The sequence below is a fragment of the Bubalus kerabau genome, chromosome X (genome assembly GCF_029407905.1).
Source record: "Bubalus kerabau isolate K-KA32 ecotype Philippines breed swamp buffalo chromosome X, PCC_UOA_SB_1v2, whole genome shotgun sequence".
Lineage (NCBI taxonomy): Eukaryota > Metazoa > Chordata > Mammalia > Artiodactyla > Bovidae > Bubalus > Bubalus kerabau.
The window spans coordinates 43,047,079-43,070,530 of NC_073647.1; the positions used below are offsets into that span (position 1 = coordinate 43,047,079).

The 23,452-nt window shown below is 43.0% G+C and overlaps 1 protein-coding gene and 1 long non-coding RNA gene across 5 annotated transcripts in view; both read left to right on the forward strand.

The window, feature by feature from the left end:
- The window catches only part of LOC129640425 (uncharacterized), a 34,700-nt gene extending 15,386 nt beyond the window's left edge, over positions 1–19,314 (forward strand). The window contains exons 3-4 of one of the 4 annotated variants that reach the window (XR_008708793.1): positions 4,362–4,437; positions 16,872–18,769. This is a non-coding gene — a long non-coding RNA (uncharacterized LOC129640425). Of the gene's footprint in view, positions 1–4,361; positions 4,438–9,021; positions 9,341–15,052; positions 15,858–16,871; positions 18,770–18,792 lie in introns of those variants that run through there. The other 3 variants (XR_008708794.1, XR_008708792.1, XR_008708791.1) reach the window with 3 other exon arrangements.
- Positions 1–23,452, forward strand: part of LOC129639966 (spidroin-1-like) — a 198,485-nt gene that overhangs the window by 142,079 nt on the left and 32,954 nt on the right. The window contains exons 3-4 of the mRNA XM_055565259.1: positions 22,545–22,632; positions 23,078–23,173. Coding sequence (XP_055421234.1) covers positions 22,545–22,632; positions 23,078–23,159 — 170 coding nt within the window. The 3' untranslated portion in view covers positions 23,160–23,173. The remainder of the gene's footprint in view (positions 1–22,544; positions 22,633–23,077; positions 23,174–23,452) is intronic.

Consider the following 23,452-nt stretch of genomic DNA (forward strand, 5'->3'; position numbering starts at 1 on the left):
ATAGACTGGTTCCAAATAGGGAAAGGACTAAGTCAAGGCTGTATATTGTCACCCTGCTTATTTAACTTATATGCAGAGTACATCATGAGAAATGCTGGGCTGAAGGAAGCACAAGCTGGAATCAAGATTGCCAGGACAAATATCAATAACCTCAGATATGCAGATGACACCATCCTTATGGCAGAAAGCAAATACGAACTAAAGAGCTTCTTGATGAAAGTGAAAGAGGAGAGTGAAAAAGTTGGCTTAAAGCTCAATATTCAGAAAACTAAGATCATGGCATCTCATCTCATCACTTCATGGCAAATAGATGGGGAAACAGTGGAAACAGTGTCAGACTTTATTTTTGGAGCTCCAAAATCACTGCAGATGGTGACTGCAGCCATGAAATTAAAAATGTGTACTCCTTGGAAGAAAAGTTATGACCAACCTCGACAGCATATTAAAAAGCAGAGACATTACTTGACAACAAAGTTCCGTCTAGTCAAGGCTATGGTTTTTCCAGTGGTCATGTATAGATGTGAGAGTTGAACTATAAAGAAAGCTGAGTGCAGAAGAATTGATGCTTTTGAGCTGTGATATTGGAGAAGACTCTTGAAAGTCCCTTGAAGTTCAGAGATATCCAACCAATCCATCCTAAAGGAAATCAATCCTGAATGTTCATTGGATGGACTGATGTTGAAGCTGAAACTCTAATACTTTGGCCACCTGATGCGAAGTTGTTACTCATTTGAAAAGACCCTGATTCTGGGAAAGATTGAAGGCGAGAGAAGAAGGGGATGACAGAGGATGAGATGGTTGGATGGCATCACTGGCTCAATGGAGATGAGTTTGAGTAAACTCCAGGAGTTGGTGATGGACAGGGAGGCCTGGCATGCTACAGTCTGTGGGGTCTCAAAGAGTCGGACAGGACTGAGTGACTGAACTGAACTGATATGAGTAGATGATCCGAATTGGGAAAAAATATGATTTAGCTGAAGCTGGAATAAAATAATTAAGACAGGCTTTTAGAAAAGATAGAAATGTCAGAATAAGACACTAACAGGTTGATTTTAGAGAATGCACTTTGTGTCAGGAACTATGTGATGTGCTTTATATTTCTTTTTCTTTTTTTTTTAAATTTTATTTTATTTTTAAACTTTACAATATTGCATTAGTTTTGCCAAATATCGAAATGAATCCGCCACAGGTTCCCCATCCTGAACCCTCCTCCCTCCTCCCTCCCCATACCATCCCTCTGGGTCGTCCCAGTGCACCAGCCCCAAGCATCCAGTATCGTGCATCGAACCTGGACGGGTGACTCGTTTCATACATGATATTATACATGTTTCAATGCCATTCTCCCAAATCTTCCCACCCTCTCCCTCTCCCACAGAGTCCATAAGACTGATCTATACATCAGTGTCTCTTTTGCTGTCTCGTACACAGGGTTATTGTTACCATCTTTCTAAATTCCATATATATGCGTTAGTATACTGTATTGGTGTTTTTCTTTCTGGCTTACTTCACTCTGTATAATAGGCTCCAGTTTCATCCACCTCATTAGAACTGATTCAAATGTATTCTTTTTAATGGCTGAGTAATTCTCCATAGTGTTTATGTACCACAGCTTTCTTATCCATTCGTCTGCTGATGGACATCTAGGTTGCTTCCATGTCCTGGCTATTATAAACAGTGCTGCATTTCTTATTTCATCTTCAGATGAATTGTATAAAACAGTTTCTATTATTTTAAAGTGAGGAAACTGAGGCATACAGATCAGGTAACCTATCTAAGGTCACACATGTGGTGTGTGGCATGTTCCATGTCTGTCTGGCTCTCACACCCGCACTTTGAACACCTGCTAGAGTGTGTGCCTAGGAGTTATGGGGGTCATTCTAGCTTCCCTTCTGAGATGTGATAATCAGAAACTATAAAATTGTTAGACTGACTCTGAAATGGTTACAATTCAGTGCCACTGGCACCACCACTGTTCACAGAACACCTTGCCATGGTAAAGCAAATTCAAATAGGATGCATCATTCGACTAAGTATGGAAATTTTTCCTTAATGTAACATGCTTTTAATATAGGCCAGAAGTTTCCCAGGAAAAGTCAAGGAGCCTTTCAGCAAATTTTAAAAAGCTTTCTAAGAAGGAGTCGAATTAAGCTAGAGGTGGTTGTGACTTTCTGTGACTCCGTGGACTGGCATTCTCCGGCAGCTCTTCTTAACCGTTTCCTATCCTGAACTCAGAAGTGTGTGCAGTCCTGATGGGTGTACCCAGAGTAATGGGGGCATAAGGGGGTCTGCAGTAAACTTGCAAGCAGTCCTCATGGTTTAGCTCCACTCCTTTCTCCCCCACTGAGGAAGCAGATTGGAATGCCAGTGAGGGGACCTTGTTACAGGGACACCCTAAGTCTGGTGCAGGTTCTAAAAATGAAACTATTTGAAAAAATTTGGTTCCTGGTATTAACTGCATATTACTGGCAGTCTTTTGTCACTCCGATCACCATACACAGTGCCATGCCTGTGGAGTTGACAGTCACTGTAGCGTGCCTTGTCAGCACATTCTTTTTCTCTTGGTGTGATCGTGTACATTTGGGAATGGTAATTCCTCTGGGAAAATTGGCAGTGGGGAGCTATAGACCTGTTTAATCCCATATTATAAGTACAAACTATGAAAAGATAAAATTAATGAACCCACTGCAAGTCTCTTCTGGAGAGAAAATATCTTTTTTTCCCTCTGTACTGGAGGTATAAGCAAACTTCTAAGCTCTTGTAAAATGTTTTGGGCCAAATTTTTTTTAACCTAATCAAAGATTAGACGATCCAGACTCAGAATGAACTACAGTCAGAGAAAAGGAAGGTGTCCAGGGACATCATCCTTTTCCAGTTGTGTTGTCAGAGCCCTTCCTAAGGTTCAGTGCATATGATCCCATCATAACTTCTGTTCCAATCTTGTGATCTCCGTTCATTGTAGCCTGAATCCCACGGTTGTTTATGTCCTCATGCCCTTGTAAAGTTCTGCTGTTTCCTTGTCTGGTCAGGTTCTTCCCTCCCCTCAAGGGGGAGCCCAAGTCCTACCTTGACCACAGAGCTTCCGTGACGTCTGCAGTCTGTGGCAGCCTTGTGTAATGGAGCGTGTGTGTTAGTCGCTCAGTCGTGTGCGATTCTTTGCAACCCCACGCACTGTAGCCCACCAGGCTCCTCTGTCCATGGAATTCTCCAGGCAAGAATATTGGAGTGGGTTGCCATCCCCTTCTCCAGGGGATCTTCTTGACCCAGGGATGAACCTGAGTTTCTCGCATTGTAGGCAGTTTTGTTACCATCTGAGCCAGTGAAGCCCTCACTTTTAGTACTTTACTGCTCTTGCTGTTTGTATCAAAATTTTTTTTTCCATTTTCCTGTGTCATGCTTGGTATCCTATGGTATCCATTCCACTATATTATCCATTTATTTTTACCCATTCTAGTGAAATGCCCTCTAAAGTCCTCTTGACTCATTAACTTACATTGAATGTCCACAAGCTGAAAACCCAGTCCTGTGGTTTTTTCAGTACCTTTTTGATATCTGAAGGCTCTGAAGTTCTGCCCGTGCAGTTCCACACTGCGGTCCCTCTAATTTGCTGTCTTCTCTCTAATCCCTTTAACACTATGTGAGGAAACTCCCTCTTGTCTCTGCTGCTGCCAAGTCGCTTCAGTCGTGTCCGACTCTGTGCGACCCCATGGACTGCAGCCTACCAGCCTTCTCCGTCCATGGGATTCTCCAGGCAAGAACACTGGAGTAGGTTGCCATTTCCTTCTCCAACCTCTTGTCTCTATGTAAATATAATTCTATTCTTTAAGAATGTGTTTTTTAAAAAGAAACAGATTTTTTTCCATTAAAATAAAATGTTTAAATCAGGAAGGAAAATGGAACTATTGCAGGTTTTTAGTCTCATGTGAAGAAAAAAAACTCCTCTTCTATACAAAATAACTTTTAAATCTAAGCTGAGTAGATCATTTGAAAGAAATGAGTGCATTGGTTGTCAAGGCCGGGGGAAGAAAGAACAGTTGTGGTAACTTATTCAAACTGAAAGCCAAATCAAGTCAACCAGAATGTACTTTTTTTCTAACTCTTTTCTACTTGTGTTGGGGCGGGGGAGGAAAAGTGGGGGAGGGTAGGAATCCTGAAGTCTCACTGTTATTCCTTCAGGACGAGTAAGACACGTTTCTCTCTCAACGCTGACTCGTTGGAGAATTTAGGCTGTGTGTCATCTTGGCTGTTTTGATTCAAGCACCTGTGTTACAGCCCTCCCAGCTTGCCAGGGGAGGGAGTGGTGGTGCTGTGAATAACTGAGTCTGTGAATCATGATACATAAAACTGTATTCTACCAATTACAGGGCAACTAACATTTATGCTGCTGTTAAAAGAGTCATAGAGGACTGCTAAAATTTAAATCACACTGCACTCAGGCAGGTAAGGAAAAGTGTAACTTTGTTTTTCTCTTTATTTGCTGTTCACATGAGCCTCTGTCCTGCTGGATCACCAGAAAGAATGAAAAGAGAAGCCCCATAATTTTAGCCTAATCAAGTAAAATTATTCTAGCAAGCAGATTTTTAAAAACTTGTTTGATTAGCTCCTGAGCATAGTTTGGTAAAATGGTTCCGTCTGTCTGTGCTCTCTCCTTGCTCCTCCGCAAGATAGCTTTTGGGGATATGGTGGGTGCTGTGGGCCCTTGACCCTGGGCTCTCCTGTCAAGGTGGCTCTTTCCCATGCCCACTGAGCTTGCCTAGTGACCCTGGAGTATAACTTGGGTGAGCTGTTATTGTGGAGCCAGGGCCTGGCATTGGGTCTGTCTCTCTGGGCTTGATCAGTGCCCTGTGGTCCTGGCCAGTGTGCCCTCCTGGATGCGTGCTGGCATTCTGATGCTTCTGAGGCCCACAGACCTCCATTCATTCACCTGCCCTCTGCTCTCTCTCCCTGACCTTCCCTCTATCCTGTTTAAAAAATCATACCTGTTCATTGTTGTTCCTTTTAGTGAGCAGAGCACTTGATTGGATGGCACCTTCAATTCCTCACTAACAAACTGTAGGGAAAGCTCAGGCCAGTGGGTTAAGAGGATTTTGTTCATATTCATGACTCCGTGTTCTAAATAGAGAAGCATACGGGTGGGTGTTGAAGGTAGATGGTACAGTAAGGAGAGCAGGAAGTCAGGAAGATGCGTGGCGTGTTGAGACAATCCAAGGCAGCTTGATATGTCTGGAGCAGTAGGTCACAACCAGTGGAACTCAGAACCTTAAGAGGAGTGGGGAGCAGGCTCAGATTGGTTACAGGGGTCTGAAAATCTACAGGGAAGCCAAGCATTATCTTTGTATTGAATAAAGAGAATGACTTAACTGTATATAGATGCTGCTGAAATAAGTAGATACAGTTTACTTGAATTCACGGTAATATTTTGGTCATATATTTGCTCAACAGGTACAGAGTTTATGTGTCTTTGATCTATTTCTATGTTAAAGGGGACCCCCCCACACACACTCTAATAAGATGGGCTTCCCAGGTGGTTCAGTGATAAAGAGTCCACCTGCCAGTGCAGGAGCCACAGGAGATGTTGGTTCGATCCCTGGGTCAAAAAGATCCCCTGGAGAAGGGAATGGCAACCCACTCCAGTAGTCTTACCTGGAGAATCCCACAGACAGAGGAGTCTGGTGAGCTACAGTCCATGGGGTCACAAAGAGTCAGACACAACTGAGTGACTGAGCACAGCACGCAACTACTTAAAAATGGGAAACAAATGGCTTGGGCTAACCTAACCTAGCAGTGACAATAATAATTTTTAAAAATAGCAGTAATAGTTAATACTTATATGTACTTACCACATTCTGAGCATTTTACATGTGACTCATTTAATGCTTACAACATTTGGAGCTGTTCTGATTTTACAGATGAGGAACTAATATTGTGTAACTTGCCCAAAGGGCAGGCCTCTGTACTTGGTGGCAGCAACGTGAACTGAAGGCAGAAAGCAAACCATGGTTTGCAACCATGATACCTTAAAAATTAAGCAGATACAACCTGAGATCTACTGAATCTAGTTTGGGTTAGAGAGGTAAGACGAGGATATCAGTATTTTTTTTTTTTTTTTTTTTTTTAAGAAGAGGCTGAGGCACACCAAGGTTGAAATCTACTGGTCTATGACATTAGTCCTACAGAAAGAGCTCTGCTAAGTGACAGGGAATGTGAACGTTAAGTAAATCACAGTCTCCAAATATTACATAAAGAAGCCAGATTAATTTTATCAGGACATAAAGATTTTATTGAGCATGATACCTGTCACACTTGGCTAACACTTCTGAAATTCTGTAAATTTAGCTTCATAAACATTTATATCTGGAAAGGGATTTTCTAGGTAACTGAATTTGCTCTTCTTAGTTTTCAGGTAAGGAAAAGGGACAAGAAATAGAGAGTCTAGGAAAAGACACCCTCTTGCCAGACTCTTCACTGAGTGACTTACTTAACAACATTCATGTACCCTCAGGTTTGTGTTAATAACTGTGCTAAAGCCTTGTAAGAGATGTGACCACATATATGTAAGTAACAGAAGGCCTTTTATGAGACCAGTGTTGTTATGACAAAGTTAAGAAAAGGAAACTGAGTGTAAACATGAAAACTATAACAGATATTGCCGAATGGGATCTGGCAGTATATAAAAATGATAATATATCATAAAATGATATTTATCCCAGGAATATAAGGGTGATTCAACATCTAAAAATCACAGTATAATCCACCATAATCCATAAGAAAACCAAAAGTATATGACAAACTCTGCGGATGCATGAAAGCATTTTTAAAAATTCAGCATTCATGATAAAAAAATTTTGAGAAAACCAAGAATGTAAGGGAATTTCTTCAATCTGGTATAACCTTACATGAAACATATGGCTTACATCATACTTAATAGCAAAAGACTGAATACTTTTCCACTAAAATTGGGAACAAGGCTAATACATTGCCTTTTATCACTGTTTCCAACACGAGCCAGTGCAATACGGCCAGACAAAGAAGTGGTGTACAGATTAGAAGGAAAAAATAAAGCCATCTTCCTTTGTAGATGACCTGATAATAAACATAAATTATATACAGAGACGATCCCAAGGAATCCACAAGAAACCCACTAGACCTAATAAGTGGTTTAGCAAGATCGCAGGCTATAAGATCAATGTACAGAATCCCATTTCTCTGTACTGGCACAAAAAAGAACCTATGAAATGCTTAGGTGCAAGTCTTAAGAAAGTGTGTAAGAGCTGTATGTCACACACTTCATAAGCCTGATGGTAAAAAATCAGGAATTAAGTAGGGAATCTATTCATGTTCATGGATTGGAAGATTCGATATTGTTTAGATATTGATTCTCCCCATATTGGCCAGTCACTTCTATGGCTGTCATCTCCTGCCCTGTTGCCCTCACTATACCTGCATAATATAAAACCCATGTTTGGAAACATTGACCTCTAAGCAGGGAGTGTCTGGAGCTCAGTCTTCTTTTTTCTGCTGTCTCTCTGGATGCACCGTCACTCAGTCATATTTTTAATATCAACTCCACAGTGATGACTCCCATAATTCAGATCCCTGTCTTCTCGGAGGACTTTATTATATAATAATAGCACCGCCACCAATTCCTGCATCACCTCTGACCCCTTTATTCTCCTTATCCTGCCTAACTTGTCCTTTTTTATCTGACATGTTTAAGCACCACGAGAAATCCATTGGCATCCGTCATTTCTGAGATGGTGCCAGATTAACACCTTCTAACTGGAAAGATCAACTGCAAGTCCGCATTCCTGCTTCCCCAAACTGCACTTTGTATTCTTGACTTTTTCTGATTAGATTCTCATTTTATGATCCTTGGAGAGGGCGAAGTACTGGATGAGTAAACAAAGCTTTTTTGAGTATCTCTCAAAATTTTTTTCATGATGAAACTTGGCATAAGTTTTGTATTAGGGTCATGGTAAAAAATGCTATGAAATCAGCTGTTCTCAGTCTTTGTTATTACTCATCACTCCTTCTCCTAAGGAAAAACTAAGTCCTCTAAAATTTCCATTGTTTACAGATAAGACTTGCTCCAGGTGTGGAAACAGACTGCTTTTCTCTATCAGAGTACATCAGTTTAGGAATAGAATAGGAATTTTAACAAAAATTAAACTTTTAGGCTTGCTTGGGCCAACATTTGAAATGTAGCTGTCTAATTAAATAGTAAACATTAGTTCTCAAATCTTCAGTGTGAAAAAGTGACATCAGTAATATTTTATTCAGTTTTAGGTGAATGTGTAGCTATATGTCCTGGACCCTTAATGAAACCTGTCACATTCACAGCTTTATCCTGTTGGGTAAATTTCCTCTATAAGCGTAACTAGTAGCCTGATGCTATGAAAAGTCACCTTCTCTTGAGAAGTTTGAACAGGTATTTGTATTCATGATATCAGTGATCTCAAAAAAATAAAATCCAATTGTCACACAACCACCATCCCACTCTTTCTTTTTGTTATAGGAATTTGCTTTGTTAAGCAAAATAGACCTATCTGGTTATAGGTGTTATGGGAAGATCTAAGGTGGGATAGTACTTGAGTGTCAGATATCCTCTTGGGGTCCGTAGGTGTTGGATGTGGTAGAGATTGACTCTGTGCCCCTTGAAGAACATTCTGTTGTGGTGTCGAGAACTTGGTGGCAATGGTTTCTTAGGAAAAAAACTAAATATGGCCCAGGAAACATTTCTGGGGCGGGGGGGTGGGGGGAAAGGTCCCTAATGTTTTTCGTTGCCTGATATTCAACAAGGATGGGATGGACTCTGGGTTGTCCAGGAGAAGGTGGATTCTGGCGTTGCCAGCTGACCAGTCATTGCTTCCTGACATGATTGGGATGAGTCCCTTCTGCTCCAGACTCACTCTTCTGCCTGGGCTGCAGGTCCTGCCCCTCCTTGATGACTTCCTGTGCCTGCTTGCTCAGTTCCTCACCCTCTGTTGTATTCTTACTTTTGCTTCCATCCTGTTTGCTTTACAGCCAAACACCCCAGCCAAACACCCAAACTCATTAGCAGTAGCAGACATGCCCTGACTGTCCTGGCCTTGGCTTTGCCTCTCACCATTTCCAATTTCCCTGTGCTGATCATCCTGCCAAGTTCCAGAACCTCACCTTGGATAGCACTTCTCCCAAGACGCCTCTGAATCACATATCAGGCTAAGTGACTCTTGCTTCTGTTGGCAGAGTATTTCAAAGATGGATTTTTCTAAGCCAACTAAATAGTCTGTAGGTTTTGTTTTTCATATATTTGTGTGCTGTGCATCTTCTGTTTGTTGTGGAATCATGTTTGAAAGATTCCTGTATAGTTTGTCTTGGTTCTGGTTTGTTCCATGGCCTAGAATTTCACCAGCCTCTCGCTGGAGTCATCTGAGATTCCTGCTAAAACCTGGCTTTTCCTCAGCTCCTTCCAAACACGGCAGGGCAGCAGCAGCCTGGCTCAGGGTGGGAGGTAGGGACAGGCCTGCCCCAATCCCCAGGGCCACCCTCTTCCTGACCGAATTCTGATTTGGAGACAGTGTGTTCCCCACCTTCATTAAGTCCCAGTCTAGATTGTCTGAGGTGAAGGTTGATGTGTAGTGTGTATATAAGAAGCGCTCAAGCTAATGACAGGCCCTGTGGTGGCACTAATGGCAGCTTAGCATAGAAACTGACTGAGGCCACGTCTCACATTGTTAGCGTCCTCTGCGGGGTGCAACATGCCCATGCCCAAGATGGTGCTGGCTCACATGTGCATGGAAGGTCATGCGTGACGCCGCCACTGGATTAACATGTGCCAGTTATTCATGGCCTACACCTCTTGAACCACTAGACTCCAAACTTTTGTCTGTTTTATGGCTGTTGGATGCATTTAACACATTTTCCTCTAGGAACCATGTTACGTGTGGAGTGGTAGCTCCTGGCAGCTCAGTGAACATGCTATGCAATATTGAGACAGACATAGATAGGACTTGTGCATTTTTAAAGTTACATCAATATACAAATGTAAAGTGGTCTTATTTACATAATATTTCTGTAAGAAATACTTCCAGCTTTACATCCTGAAATTCTAGGAAATTTCTTCCACTGTTGAAAAGGAAGTAGAGTTTTCCAACTCCAAAATGATACCGGTTGCTCTTGAACCTTGAGGTACAAGTATTTTGGTGAAAACCTCAGTAAAGTATGTGGGTTTTATCTGTTATCTGGAAGATGTATGGTAGCTTAATTTTGAAAGACTTCATTTGAAAAGACTTAATTGGAAACCCATTACACTAATTCTCATGAAGGAATTTTCACTAAGAGAGTTCTGGGAACACTTGTAGGGATACCAGTTAAACTCAAGTTTCTAGAAATTGTGCTAAACCTAACTGGTGTAAAACAAAGTCTATTATCCAGGTAATGTCTCTTGTGCATTGCTGCCTGGGGCTTTTTGTTGAAACTAAACACCACTGACTGTTTAGCCCTCTCAGAGCTGAGAGTCTCTGTTGGGAGATTTTGGGGGGTGGGGAATTTTCTGCTTCTTCTCTGGTGCAGTGTGAATTGTGTAGATAATTGTCAAACAGTTGGCTGGGTTGGAAACGGTCACCAAGTCTGCACTAATTATTTCTTAGGGGAAGATGAGTAGTGACTGTGACCATCAGGTACTGTTATTTTGTTTAAGATATTTGCAAAGTCACCATCTCTTTAGTGTTTGATATTAGAAAGTTATTCGTGTTGGATTTTAGTGACAAGGGGGTAAGAGGAGGGACTGCTGCTGGAAGCTGGGAGGATGATGGAAGAGCTGAGGGGAATAGCTCTGGGGTATAAGCAGGGTCCCTTAGTTGAGCTGACTGCAAAGAAAAAGTTGAAGTCTTGAGCAGCAGTCGTCTGGTGAGGTTGGCATAGTACTCTCTGAAATTTAAGGTCCTCAGTTCATTTCTTCTTCAAAGATCTATTGAATGCTTCATATGGATGATGTTGTGCTCTAAGTGTTAGGACTGTTGGTGGTGGTGTTCAGTTGCTCAGTCATATCTGACTCTTTGCGACCCCATAGACAGCAGCAGACCAGACTTCCCTGTCTTTCATCATCTCCCATAGCTTGCTCAAACTCATGTCCATTGAGTTAGTGATGCCATCCAACCATCTGGTCCTCTGTCGTCCCCTTTTCCCACCTTCTGTCTTTCTCAGCATCAGAGTCTTTTCCAGTGAGTCTGCCTTTCATATCAGGTGTCCAAAGTATTGGAGCTTCAACTTCAGCATCAGCCCTTCTAATAAATATTCAGGATTGATTTCCTTTAGGACTGACTGGTTTGATCTCCTTGCAGTCCAAGGGACTCTCAAGAGTCTTCTTCAACACCACAGTTCAAAAGCCTCAATTCTTCAGCGTTCCCCCTTCTTTATAGTCCAACTCTCACATCCATACGTGACTACTGGAAAAACCGTAGTTTTGACTAGAAGGGACCTTTGTTGGCAAAGTAATGTCTCTGCTTTTTAACATTCTGTCTAGGTGGGTCATAACTTTTCTTCCAAGGAACAAGCGTCTTTAAATTTCTTGGCTGCAGTGATTTTGGAGCCCAAGGAAATACAGTTTCTCACTGTTTTCGTTGTTTCCCCATCTATTTGCTGTGAAGTGATGGGACTGGATGCCATGATCTTCATTTTTTGAAAGTTGAGTTTTAAGCCAGCTTTCTCATTCGCCTCTTTCACCTTTATCGAGAGGCTCTTTAGTTCAACTTTGCTTTCTGCCATAAGTGAGAGGGTAACAGGCAGGAAGGCCAGTGGTCTCCAAACGGAGGAGATAGCCTGCAAGTGTCAGACATTTTATCTCTCTTAAGCTGGCAGGAGGAAACAAACTAGCAATATTTTTTCCTTTTCTATACAAATTTAAAAGGAGGTTCTCTTAAAATACTATATTGCCATAATGACACCTGGTTTCACCTGAAGTTAACTATTCTTAAACCTAGAGATAACCAATGCATTTCTCTTATGGACATGTTTATCTTAAGCTATGCTAATGTACTATGCATTTACCCCAAACTCTGTCTTCAAGTCGGTTCCGCCTCTTGGCTCAGAACCTACTTGACAAACCAGTATGTTATATTCAGATATTGTTCCCCTAATCTGTGTAAATGGTGGTCTGCCCTTCTTCAAGATTCAAGTTAATCATTTTATGGCCCGGGATGAATCATCTGGTGCCAAGATTATCCCAAAATGCATCTTACGGGCGAGGGGCCTGGTGCCGTTCTGAGTTTTAAGACATTCCTTTCTTTCATTAACAGACTGCTAGTGACTATATAACATCCAGCTAAAGACTAGCAGGGGGGTACTCTTCTGCCCCCTTCTGATGCCTATGTCAGAAGCTTTCTCTATCTCCTTTATACTTGAAGAAAACTACTACACAAAAGCTCTGAGCCATCAAGCCTCATCTCTGGCCCCGGATTGAATTCTTCTCCTCTGGGGGCCAAGAATCCCGGTGTCTTTTTTCATTCAACCACAACCTTTCATAAGGATATGTCATCTGCATATCTGAGGTTATTGATATTTTTCCCTGCCATCTTGATTCCAGCTTGTGCTTCATCCAGCCTGACTTTTCACGTGAAGTACCCTGCATATAAGTTAAATAAGCAGGGTAACAATATACAGCCTTGACGTACTCCTTTCCCAATTTGGAACCAGTCTGTTGTTCCACGTCCAGTTCTAACTGTTGCTTCTTGACCAGCATACAGATTTCTCAGGAGGCAGGTAAGGTGGTCTGACATTCCCATCTCTTTAAGAATTTCCCACTCTTTTCTGTGATCCACACAGTCAAAGGCTTTAGCATAGTCAGTGAAACAGAGTAGATGATTGTCTAGAATTCTCTTCCTTTTTTGATGATCCAACGATGTTCGCAATTTGATCTCTGGTTCCTCTGCCTTTTCTAAATTCAGCTTGAATATCTGGAAGTTCTCAGTTCACATACTGTTGAAGCCTAGCTTGAAAGATGTTGAGCATTACCTTGCTAGCATGTGAAATGAACACAATTATTTGGTACTTTGAATATTCTTTGGCATTGCCTTTCTTTGGGATTGGAATGAAAACTGACATTTTCCAGTCCTGTGGCCACTGCTGAGTTCTCCATATTTGCTGGCATACTGAGTACAGCACTTTGACAGCATCATCTTTTAGGATTTGAAATAGCTCAGGTGGAATTCCATTATCTCTACTAGCTTTGTTCGTAGTGATGCTTCCTAAAGCCCACTTGACTTAGCACTCACAATGTCTGGTTCTAGGTGAGTGATCACACCATCATGGTTATCTGGGTCATGAAGATCTTTTTCGTATAGTTCTTCTGTGTATTCTTGCCACTACCTCTTAATATCTCCTTCCTCTGTTAGGTCTATCACCTAACAGAAACCTAATGATTTTTGTCCTTTATTGTGCCCATCTTTGTATGAAATGTTCCCTTGGGAGCTCTAATTTTCTTGAAGAGATGTCTAGTCTTTCCCATTCTGTTGTTTTCCTCTATTTCTTTGCACTGTCCACTTAGGAACACTTTCTCATCTCTGTTTGATATTCTTTGGAAGTCTGCTGTAACCAGGAGCAAAACAGGTGGAAATCTCTATTCTCATGTCTAGGAGGGAAAGACAATTTCATAAATAAACAGATTGATGTCAGTTAACAGTGGCGATACCCCCATCCAAGGGCAAAAGAGAAGCCTCAGCAGGATGGTAGGAGGGGAGAATTCATATTTACAATCAAACCCCATTCTCACCAGAGATGCTCAGGGGCCTCAAACAAACCTTGTATGCACCAGGATCCAGGGATCCCACAGAGACTGAGACAGAACTGTGTTTGACCATCTCCTGTGGAGTTACGGGTCAGCAGCGGACTGCCACAGGGACAGGGGCTCTGGGTGCAGCAGACTTGGGTATGGCATAACCCCTCTTGGGAGGAGGTCACCATTAACCCCAGCTTAGAGCTGCCAGAACTTATACAGGGCTGGGAAATAGACTCTTGGAGTGCACAAACAGAACCTTGTGTACCAGGACCCAGGATAAAGGAGCAGTGACCCACAAGAGACTGAGCCAGACTTGCCTGTGAATGTCCAGGAGTCTCCAGTGGAGGCATGGATTGGTGGTGGCCTGCTGCAGGGTTGGGGGCACTGAGTGTAGCAGTACATGCATAGGATCGTTGAAAAGAGGTAACCATTATCTTCATTACCTCCACCATAGTTTGGTCCCAGGTAAATAGCAGGGAGGGAACACAGCTCCACCATCAAAAGAAAATTTGATTAAAGATTTACTGAGCATGGCCCTGCCCATCAGAACAAGACCCAGTTTCCCCTTCAGTCTATGCTATCAGGAAGGTTCCATAAGCCTCTTATCCTTCTCCATCGGGGGCAGACAGACTGAAAGCCACAATCACAGAAAACTAACCAATCTAATCACATGGACCACAGCCTTGTCTAACTCAATGAAACTATGAGCCATGCCATGTAGGGCCACCCAAGATGCACGGGTCATGGTGGAGAGTTTTGACAAAACGTAGTCCACTGGAGAAAGGAATGGCAAACCACTTCAGTATTCTTGCCTTGAGAACCCCATGAACACTATGAAAAGGCAAAAATATATGACACTGGAAGATGAGCCCTCCCAGGTTGGTAGATGTCCAGTATGCTACTGGAGATCACTGGAGAAATAAGTCCAGAAAGAATGAAGAGACAGAGCCAAAGCAAAAACAACACACCCAGCTGTGGATGTGAATGGTGATGGAAGCAAGGTCCAATGCTGTAAAGAGCAATACTACATAGGAACCTGGAATGTTAAGTCCAGGAATTAAGGCAAATTGGAAGCGGTCAAACAGGAGATGGCAAGAGTGAACGTTGACATTTTAGGAATCAGCAAGCTCAAATAGACTGGAACGGGAGAATTTAACTCAGACGATAATTATATCTACTACTGTGGGCAGGAATCACTTAGAAGAAAAGGAGTAGCCCTCACAGTCAATAAAGAGTTCAAAAATACAGTACTTGGATGAAATCTTAAAAATGACAGAATGATCTCTGTTCATTTTCAAGGCAAACCATTCAATATCATGGTAATCCAAGCCTATGCCCAAGTAATGCTGAAGAAGGTGAAGTTGAACAGTTCTATGAAGACCTCCAAGATCTTCTAGAACTAACACTCAAAAAAGATGTCCTTTTCCAACTTAGATAGCATATTGAAAAGCAGAGACATTACTTTGCCAACAAAGGTCCCTCTAGTCAAGGCTGTGGTTTTTCCAGTGGTCATGCATGGATGTGAGAGTTGGACTGTGAAGAAAGCTGAGTGCCAAAGAATCGATGCTTTTGAACTGTGGTGTTGGAGAAGACTCTTGAGAGTCCCTTGGACTGCAAGGCGATCCAACCAGTCCATCCTAAAGGAGATCAGTCCTGGGTGTTCATTGGAAGAACTGATGCTGACGCTGAAACTCCAGTACTTTGGCCACCTCATGCGAAGAGTTGACTCATTGGAAAAGACCCTGATGCTGGGAGGGATTGGGGGAAGAAGAGAAGGGGACGACAGAGGATGAGATGGCTGGATGGCATCACCAACTCAATGGACACAAGTTTGGGTAAACTCCGGGAGTTGGTGATGGACAGGGAGGCCCAGTGTGCTGCTGTTCATGGGATCGCAAAGAGTCAGACATGACTGAGAGACTGAACTGAACTGAATTTTAATTTAATTGATTTAATTTTATTGGAGTGTATTTGGTCTACTTCTGCTTCATTGACTATGTGAAAGCCTTTGACTGTGTGGTCACAACAAACTGTGGAAAATTCTTCAAGAGAGGGGAATGCCAGACCACTGTATCAGGTCAAGAAGGAATAGTTATTTTTGGACATGGAACAATGGACTGGTTGCAAATTTGGACAGCAGTATGTCAAGGCTGTATATTGTCACCTTGCATATGTAACTTATATGCAGAGTACATCATGTGAAATACCAGGCTGGAAGAAGCACAAGCTGAAATCAAGAATGCCAGGAGAAATATCAATAACCTCCAATATGTAGACGATACCACCCTTACGGCAGAAAGAGAAGAGGAACTAAAGAGCCTCTTGATAAAAGTGAAAGAGAAGAGTGAAAAAGCTGGTTTAAAACTCAACATTCAAATAACTAAGGTCATGGCATCCGGTCCCATCACTTCACAGCAAATTGATGGGGAAACAGTGAAAACAGTGACAGACTTTATTTTCTGGGGCTCTAAAATCACTGCAGATGGCAGCTGCAGACATGAAATTAAAAGATGCTTGCTCCTTGGAAGAAAAGCTATGACCAAACTAGACAGCATATTAAAAAACAGAGGCATTACTTGCCATATAGTCAAAGCTATGGTTTTTCCAGTTGTCATGTATGGATGTGAGAGTTAGACCCTAAAGAAAGCTGAGCCCTGAAGATTGATGCTTTTGAACTGTGGTGTTGGAGAGGACTCCTGAGAGTCCCTTGAAGTGCAAGGATATCAAACCAGTCAATCCTAAAGGATATCAGTCCTGAATATTCATTGGAAAAGACTGATGGTGAAGCTGAAGCTCCAGTACTTTGGCCACGTGATGTGAAGTACTGACACACTAGAAAAGACCCTGATGCTGGAAATGATTGAAGGCAGGAGGGGAAGGGGATGACGGAGGATGAGATGGTTGGATGGCATCACTGACTCCATGGACACGAGTTTGATCAAGCTCTGGGAGTTGGTGATGGACAGGAAGCCTGGCATGCCGTGGTTCATGAGGTCGCAAAGAGTCGGACATGACTGAGTGACTGAACTGAACTGAGTTGATTTACAATGCTGTGTTAGTTTCAGGTGTACAGCACAGTGATTCAGTTATACATATACATGTATCTATTCTTTTTCAGATTCTTTTCCCATTTAGATTATTTAGCTTGCCTAGGACATAAGGCTTGCTCATCAAATTTCCCATCATAGTACCCCCACTTCCCCAGGAGTCTGGAAACCAAGGACAAGTTTCGTGTGACATGTAAAGGTCTCACAGTTTCCCCATTATTTCACAATGGACCTCCCTTTTATATTTCAATCTGTGACATACTGACTCGAGTGTGGGAAAACTGTCATCCACAAAGCCGATCCCATAAGAAAACCCGCTGCCGTCTGTCCCCCACGTTTGGAGAATTGATTTAACATCCTGGCATATCTCTGCTCTTCATGGATGAAGTAGCCAGGGAACTAGATGTCCTCACCTCTTCCCACAAAAAGGAGATGGTCAGTAGTCCTCTGTCCCAAGGCCTCAAAGGGGTCTGGGCGCCAAGGCACTGTCTCCACTGCCACCACAGTGGTGCTAATATCCTAGTTAATGTCATCATTCCCTCCTTTATGGCCTGTCCAAGGTCTCCCTGCTGTCAACCTGCACTTCGGCTGGCCTGGGTGGCTTGCCTGGTGGGGTAACACTGGCCTTTGACCCCGAGGTTTGACCTCCCAGTGGGCTCACTGTGTCAGGCATGTGGTTGTGGACAGTGCTGTTTTGGGCCTTCATGGAGTGTGGAGCTGCTTGGAGGGGCCAGTTGGGTCCTTCAAGCACAGATGGCAGAAGCAAAGATATGGGGAGACCTGCTGCTTTTCCAAGTCATGTTTCACAGCTTCATTTCCAAGGAGCAACAAAAACAGAACCGCATTTGAAAACCATCACCCCTGGCTTCTCTGCTGATGCGTCAGCCTCTTCAGCCAGCCTCGAGCCCATGATATGTGTCTCCATGATGTTTTCTGGCTCTCAGAGCATCCAGCTTACTGGGCTTAAACCTCTGCAGGATCTTTCTAGCTGGACTTTTGAAAGTCAGGGAAATGATTACATCTGAGGCTAAAAAGTCCACCCGACATTATATCAGCTTGGAAAATGGAGAATACAGAATTACAAAATCTCAAAACCAGACATCTCTATCATCATCTAAACTTGTTTTAAAGATTAAAAAATAATTCCAAAGACTCGAAATAACCTAATTTACCATGATCATAAAAAGATGTGCTGACATGTCTGGGCTCAAAATAGGACCGGATGGCAAGTAATTTGTGATCACATTGGAATATTCCCTTATTTATACCTATTTTATTGAATGCCTTAGTGTTATTAGCATTTTTATGAAAATAATTCTAGATTCTGTTAAAGGAACATTTAAACTATCTCAACATCTCTTATTTCTATCATTAGGTGATGTAGAACCAGTGTGAATTAGGTGCTTAAAAATTTAGTATGGATGTGGTCAGGTGTTTTAGAAAGGGGCTTGGATGCACTGAGATTGTTTAAGATTCAATGACTAAATAGCCTCCTCTCCCAAATACACACACACACACACACACACACACACACACACACTTTTCTCTGGAGGTAGAGGTGGGAAAGAGGAAAAGAGATAAATATTTGCTTACAAGTGTGTAGTCATAAACTATTTTTAAAGACACCATACTCTAGAGGTTTCTAATTTAGGTAGTCAAGAAAATTAGAATCATTCACACTAGAAATCCTAAAGTTAAAATCACAATTATTTGACACCTCATTAGTAAGGCACATTTTTTTTTAGTATTTTAGTATTTTATTTAGTATTCGGTATTTTTATAGACTATCCAATATCATCTGATAATTTCACATGCTGAATGTATTCCCTGTGCTGTGCATCACACCCTTGTATCTGATTTTATACCCAGCAGTTTCTTCCTCTTCATCCCCTTCCCCTATTTTACCCCCACCCCTTTCCCTGCTGGGCCACTAGTTTGTTCTCTGTATCTGTGTGTCTGAAAGCACTTTTAATTGCTTCTTTTTTCCCCAAGAATTGCACTATTCTTGCTGGAGGCACTGATGAATGGCTGATGTGGAGCCTTCTGAAAGGCATGCAGTACTTAAAGAATAAAACAAAAATTTTTGGTGGAGAAGAGATTGTTTATGCTTTTCTTTTTTTGCTCACTTAAGGACAACATCTACTTTAGAGAGTTCCATATTCCTGAACTGCAAACTTTGTAGAAGCTGAAGGAAATGGTCCTTGTCAAGCTGAAATGTTAACCCTCTCTCTGCTTTGCTATCCCAACCCACCCTCTCTTCCTCCTTAGAAAACATGAGCTGGGTCTGGGCTCCTGAGAGATCAGTGCAGGGTGCGAATATCGGCTGAGGCTGCACCTGAGTCAGATTTTGAATGCTTGGTTGATGGTAAGAGGATGCGAAATGATATAAACTAGAACACTTTCTAACACCATACACAAAAATAAACTCAAAATGGATTAAAGGTCTAAATGTAAGACCAGAAACTATAAAGCTCCTAGAGGAAAACATAGGCAAAACACTATCTGACATAAATCATAGCAGGATTCTCTATGACCCACCTCCCAGAGTAATGGAAATAAAATCAAAAATAAACAAATGGGACCTAATTAAACTTAAAGGCTTTTGCACAATGGAGGACATCCTTTTAAAAGCCATCCGTGGCTTCAGAGGACAGAAGGAAAAATACTGAAAGTGTAAACACAAAAAGAAGTTCTAGAATCACTGACCTGACAGCACTGTTTTGTCTCTTGGTAGTGAAGTTGCTTATTCTGAATAATGTGTATCTACTAGTCTAGCAACTTAAAGTATTTTGAGGCTGTAAGGATATTTAGAATGTACTTAGTTGACATGGAGTTTCTAAACATTTAAGCTGAGTCATCTTGCAGACCATTTGTGGTGAGGGCCTCTTTGGCCTTGCTGAAGGGTGTTGAGGAAGAGAGGACACATTTTTGCTAAAAATTCAGCTCTGAGGGCACTTATTTTTAGTAACATAGTCTGAGATTATTACCTTCAATTATTGTGGAAGTCAAAGTGTGCATAAATCTCTTTGTGATCGTATAATACATTGTAAACTAGTACACGTGCGTTGCAACACAAGTATTTTTTATAAATGTTATGTGGCCATCTTAAAAACTTCACATTTGCAAGAGATTTTCTCTTTTTGTATACTGATTAAACTCTTAAGTTGCCAAAGTCACATCTACATTTTCTTCTACTCAGAGAGTTTTCCTGAACTGTCTATCTGTTTTTACCTTTAGAAAATGAAATTTGTTAATGAGACCAGTCCTGTTGTCTACAGTTCAAATGGCTGTACTAATGTTGATAATGCTCTTTACTTGATAACTTGTTATCGTGCAATTTCTAATTGTGAGCTCTCTAAGCCTGGCAAGGTCTCTTTTGGGGAAAATTCCTGGTGTCATTCTTTGAGGGAAATTTCCATATAATTTTGGATGGTTGAAACCAAGTAGAAATAGTGGGAAAGAGTGCATTTTTAGCTAGAGTGAAGAATTTTTTTCCCTAGAACACCTTGATCTGTGTTGTAAAAACTTGTAGTGTCCACAGTAAATCCCTGAGGCAGAGGACTGGGGTCCAGGTGCCTGCATGGCCTCTGAGAGGTGTGGGTACTGGCATCTGATAGCTTTTTACAAAGGCACGGGGTGTGCTCCGTGACTCCAGGTCGTGGACCATGACAACATCACACTGGGTAAGAGCATTGCTGTTTGCCTGCTGAGGCTTTTCTAGCTTGAGAGTGCCTTGCTGACAAGTTCAAAGGCATATTTTGCCCATAAGCTCAGGTGACTCCTGAGTGGCAACATCACACATAAAATAAAGCAAAAAATTAAGCAGTTAGGCCACTGTCATCAATCAAACTGGATAATTTCAGACAAAAATAAACAAAGGTGGATTTTTAGAAGTGGCTTGATTTTTTTTTAATTTTTTTTAATATAAGTTTATTTATTTTAATTGGAGGCTAATTACAATATTGTATTGGTTTTGCCATACATTGACAGGAATCCATAAAGTGGCTTGATTTTTTTAAAATGAAAGTTTGGGTATTAGTCATCTGTTGCTGCATACAGATTACCCAAACATTTAGCAGCTTAAAGCAACAAACCCTGCTGCAGAGTTTCTAGGAGTGGGGAATCCAGGAAGGGGTTCAGCTGGCGCCTCCAGCTCAGGCTCTCATGGGCTGCAGTCAAAGTCAGTCAGGGTGCAGTCAAGGTTGGTCAGGGTGCAGCCTGTGAGGCCCTCTTCCAGGCTCACCTATCTCCTCCTTTGCTGGTGCAGGCTGGCTGCTGGCTGGAGACCTTGGCTCCTTCCTTTGGGCCCTTTCCTTGGGACAACTTGCAGCCCAGCGGCTGACTCCCCTCAGGGACCAGGGGTACCCAAGATAGAAGCCCCTAAGAGGGATCCTGGTACTTTCACTGTCTCTGGTCACTTGGAGCCCCAGGTCCAGCCCATTCATGGGAGCAGGGGATCACATATGTACGGATGTGAGAGTTGGACCATAAAGAAAGCTGAGTTCCAGAGAATTGACACTTTTGAACTGTTGTGTTAGGGAAAACTCTTGAGAGTCCCTTGGACTGCAAGGAGATCCAACCAGTCAATCCTAAAGGAAATCAGTCCTAAATATTCGTTGGAAGGACTGATGCTGAAGTTGAAGCTCTGATACTTTGGCCACCTGATGCGAAGAACTGGCTCACAGGAAAAGACCCTGATGCTAGGAAAGATTGGGAGAAGGCCATGGCACCCCACTCCAGTACTCTTGCCTGGAAAATCCCATGGACAGAGAAGCCTGGTGGGCTGCAGTCCATGGGGTCGCTAAGAGTCGGACATGACTGAGCGACTTCACTTTCACTTTTCACTTTCATGCGTTGGAGAAGGAAATGGCAAACCAGCTCAGTGTTCTTGCCTGGAGAGTCCCAGGGACAGGGGAACCTGGTGGGCTGCCATCTATGGGGACGCATAGAGTCGGACACGACTGGGGTGACTTAGCAGCAGCAGCAGCAGCAGCAGGAAAGATTGAAGGTAGGAGGAGAAGGGGACAACAGAGGATAAGATGGTTGGATGGCATCACCAACTCGATGGACATGAGTTTGATCAAGCTCTGGGAGTTGGTGATGGACAGGGAAGCCTGGCATGCTACAGTCCATGGGGTCGCAAAGAGTTGGACACAACTGAGCGACTCAACTGACTACCCCCCTGGGTCGTCCCTGCCTCTCCTTAAGCATTTGGGACTTTGTGATAAATAATGGGAACTAAAGACTCTGCCCTGAGAACCCAGGATTGGGCTCATTTCTCCCTCTTCAGTGTTAGTGTTTGGGAATGTCCTCAGTGTACACATTTTCAGTGTGAATGATTTGATACCTTACAGAACGAGGTTATATCAAACCAAAACAGTGACAAGCATCCTGTGGAAGGAATGTTTTGGCCCCCTGAGCCCCCAGTGGTTTCCTGGGGATAAGTGAGGAAACCTGCATCCTCAGGTTTGGATGAGGTGAGGATGTGGAGTGGAGGCTGCCAGATTTCCTGGTGGAGATGCAGAAGCGCCATCCTCAGCTGGCTGTGCTTCCTACTTCTGTTGCTTTGTCATGTGTAGAGAGAATAAAAACAGAATCCGTGCAAGGAGGGTGGTAAGAGTAAGAGGTAATGCACGCGGGGCGGTGCTGGTGTGAGCTGACACTGACGTGAACTCACATCATGTGTCCTGGGCACATGTCTCCAGAGTAATCTGTCTGAAATGTCTTCTTTTCCTCATGGTCAGGGACTAGTTATGTCAGCTCCACATTCTCTCTGATGAACGTTCGTCCCCACGCTTCTCCATCCTGTGAATCTCTTCAACGGACCAGCAAGTGAGTGGGGCCTTGAGCCTGGGAGCCTGTCTTGTCAGACAAGGTGCCTGAGATAACGGGTTGAGCCCGGCCGCAGAGCTTTTGACAAAGCCTTTTTTCCTCTCATCTTTCCCTTCAGTCTCACCTGTCCTTCCACCCACAGCCTCCCCTGAACACCTCACGTGCTCACAGTCCATTGCCCCGCGTCTTTGCAGCACTTTTCATCTGTGATGGATTTCGCGCCTCCTTCCAGGGGTGCTGGTGCTGCCTCCTGGTTAGGTGATGGGAGCAGGGACCGTGCACTGTCATTCCCCAACTCGCACCATGCTGCACGTGATGATGGGCATAGATGGATGCGGCTGTGTTTTCTTCCTAACAGAAGACGCGCTGGGGCCACATGGCCACCAGACTCCTTGATGCCAGAGGCCACCATCACCATCACTAATGCCCTCTTCTCTCCCCACAGCCTGCGCCTTCCGGTACAACGGACTCTCCTTTGTCTACCTCATCTAACTCCTGTTCATCCCCCTGTTCTTGGAACCAACTAAAGCCACCATGCAAGGTAAGAGCCCCTTGTTCTCTGCTCCAGGGCGGGGTACATCTGGGGGTCCCCAGGGTGTCGTTATCAGATGGGAGAGATGCCATTCCAGTGGGGAGCTGGGGCACATGGTGATGACGTGTTTCTGTCACTCGCAGTTGTTTTCCCGTACATGTTCCCCAGCAGGCCTGCATTTGTAGGTTTGCAGAGGGTCTGGAAGGTTCTGGAACTCAACGTGTAGTCATGAAAATGAAGCAGATCTGCAAGTTCTCTGTGCTGGGAGTAGGCAGTGGGACGTGCAGC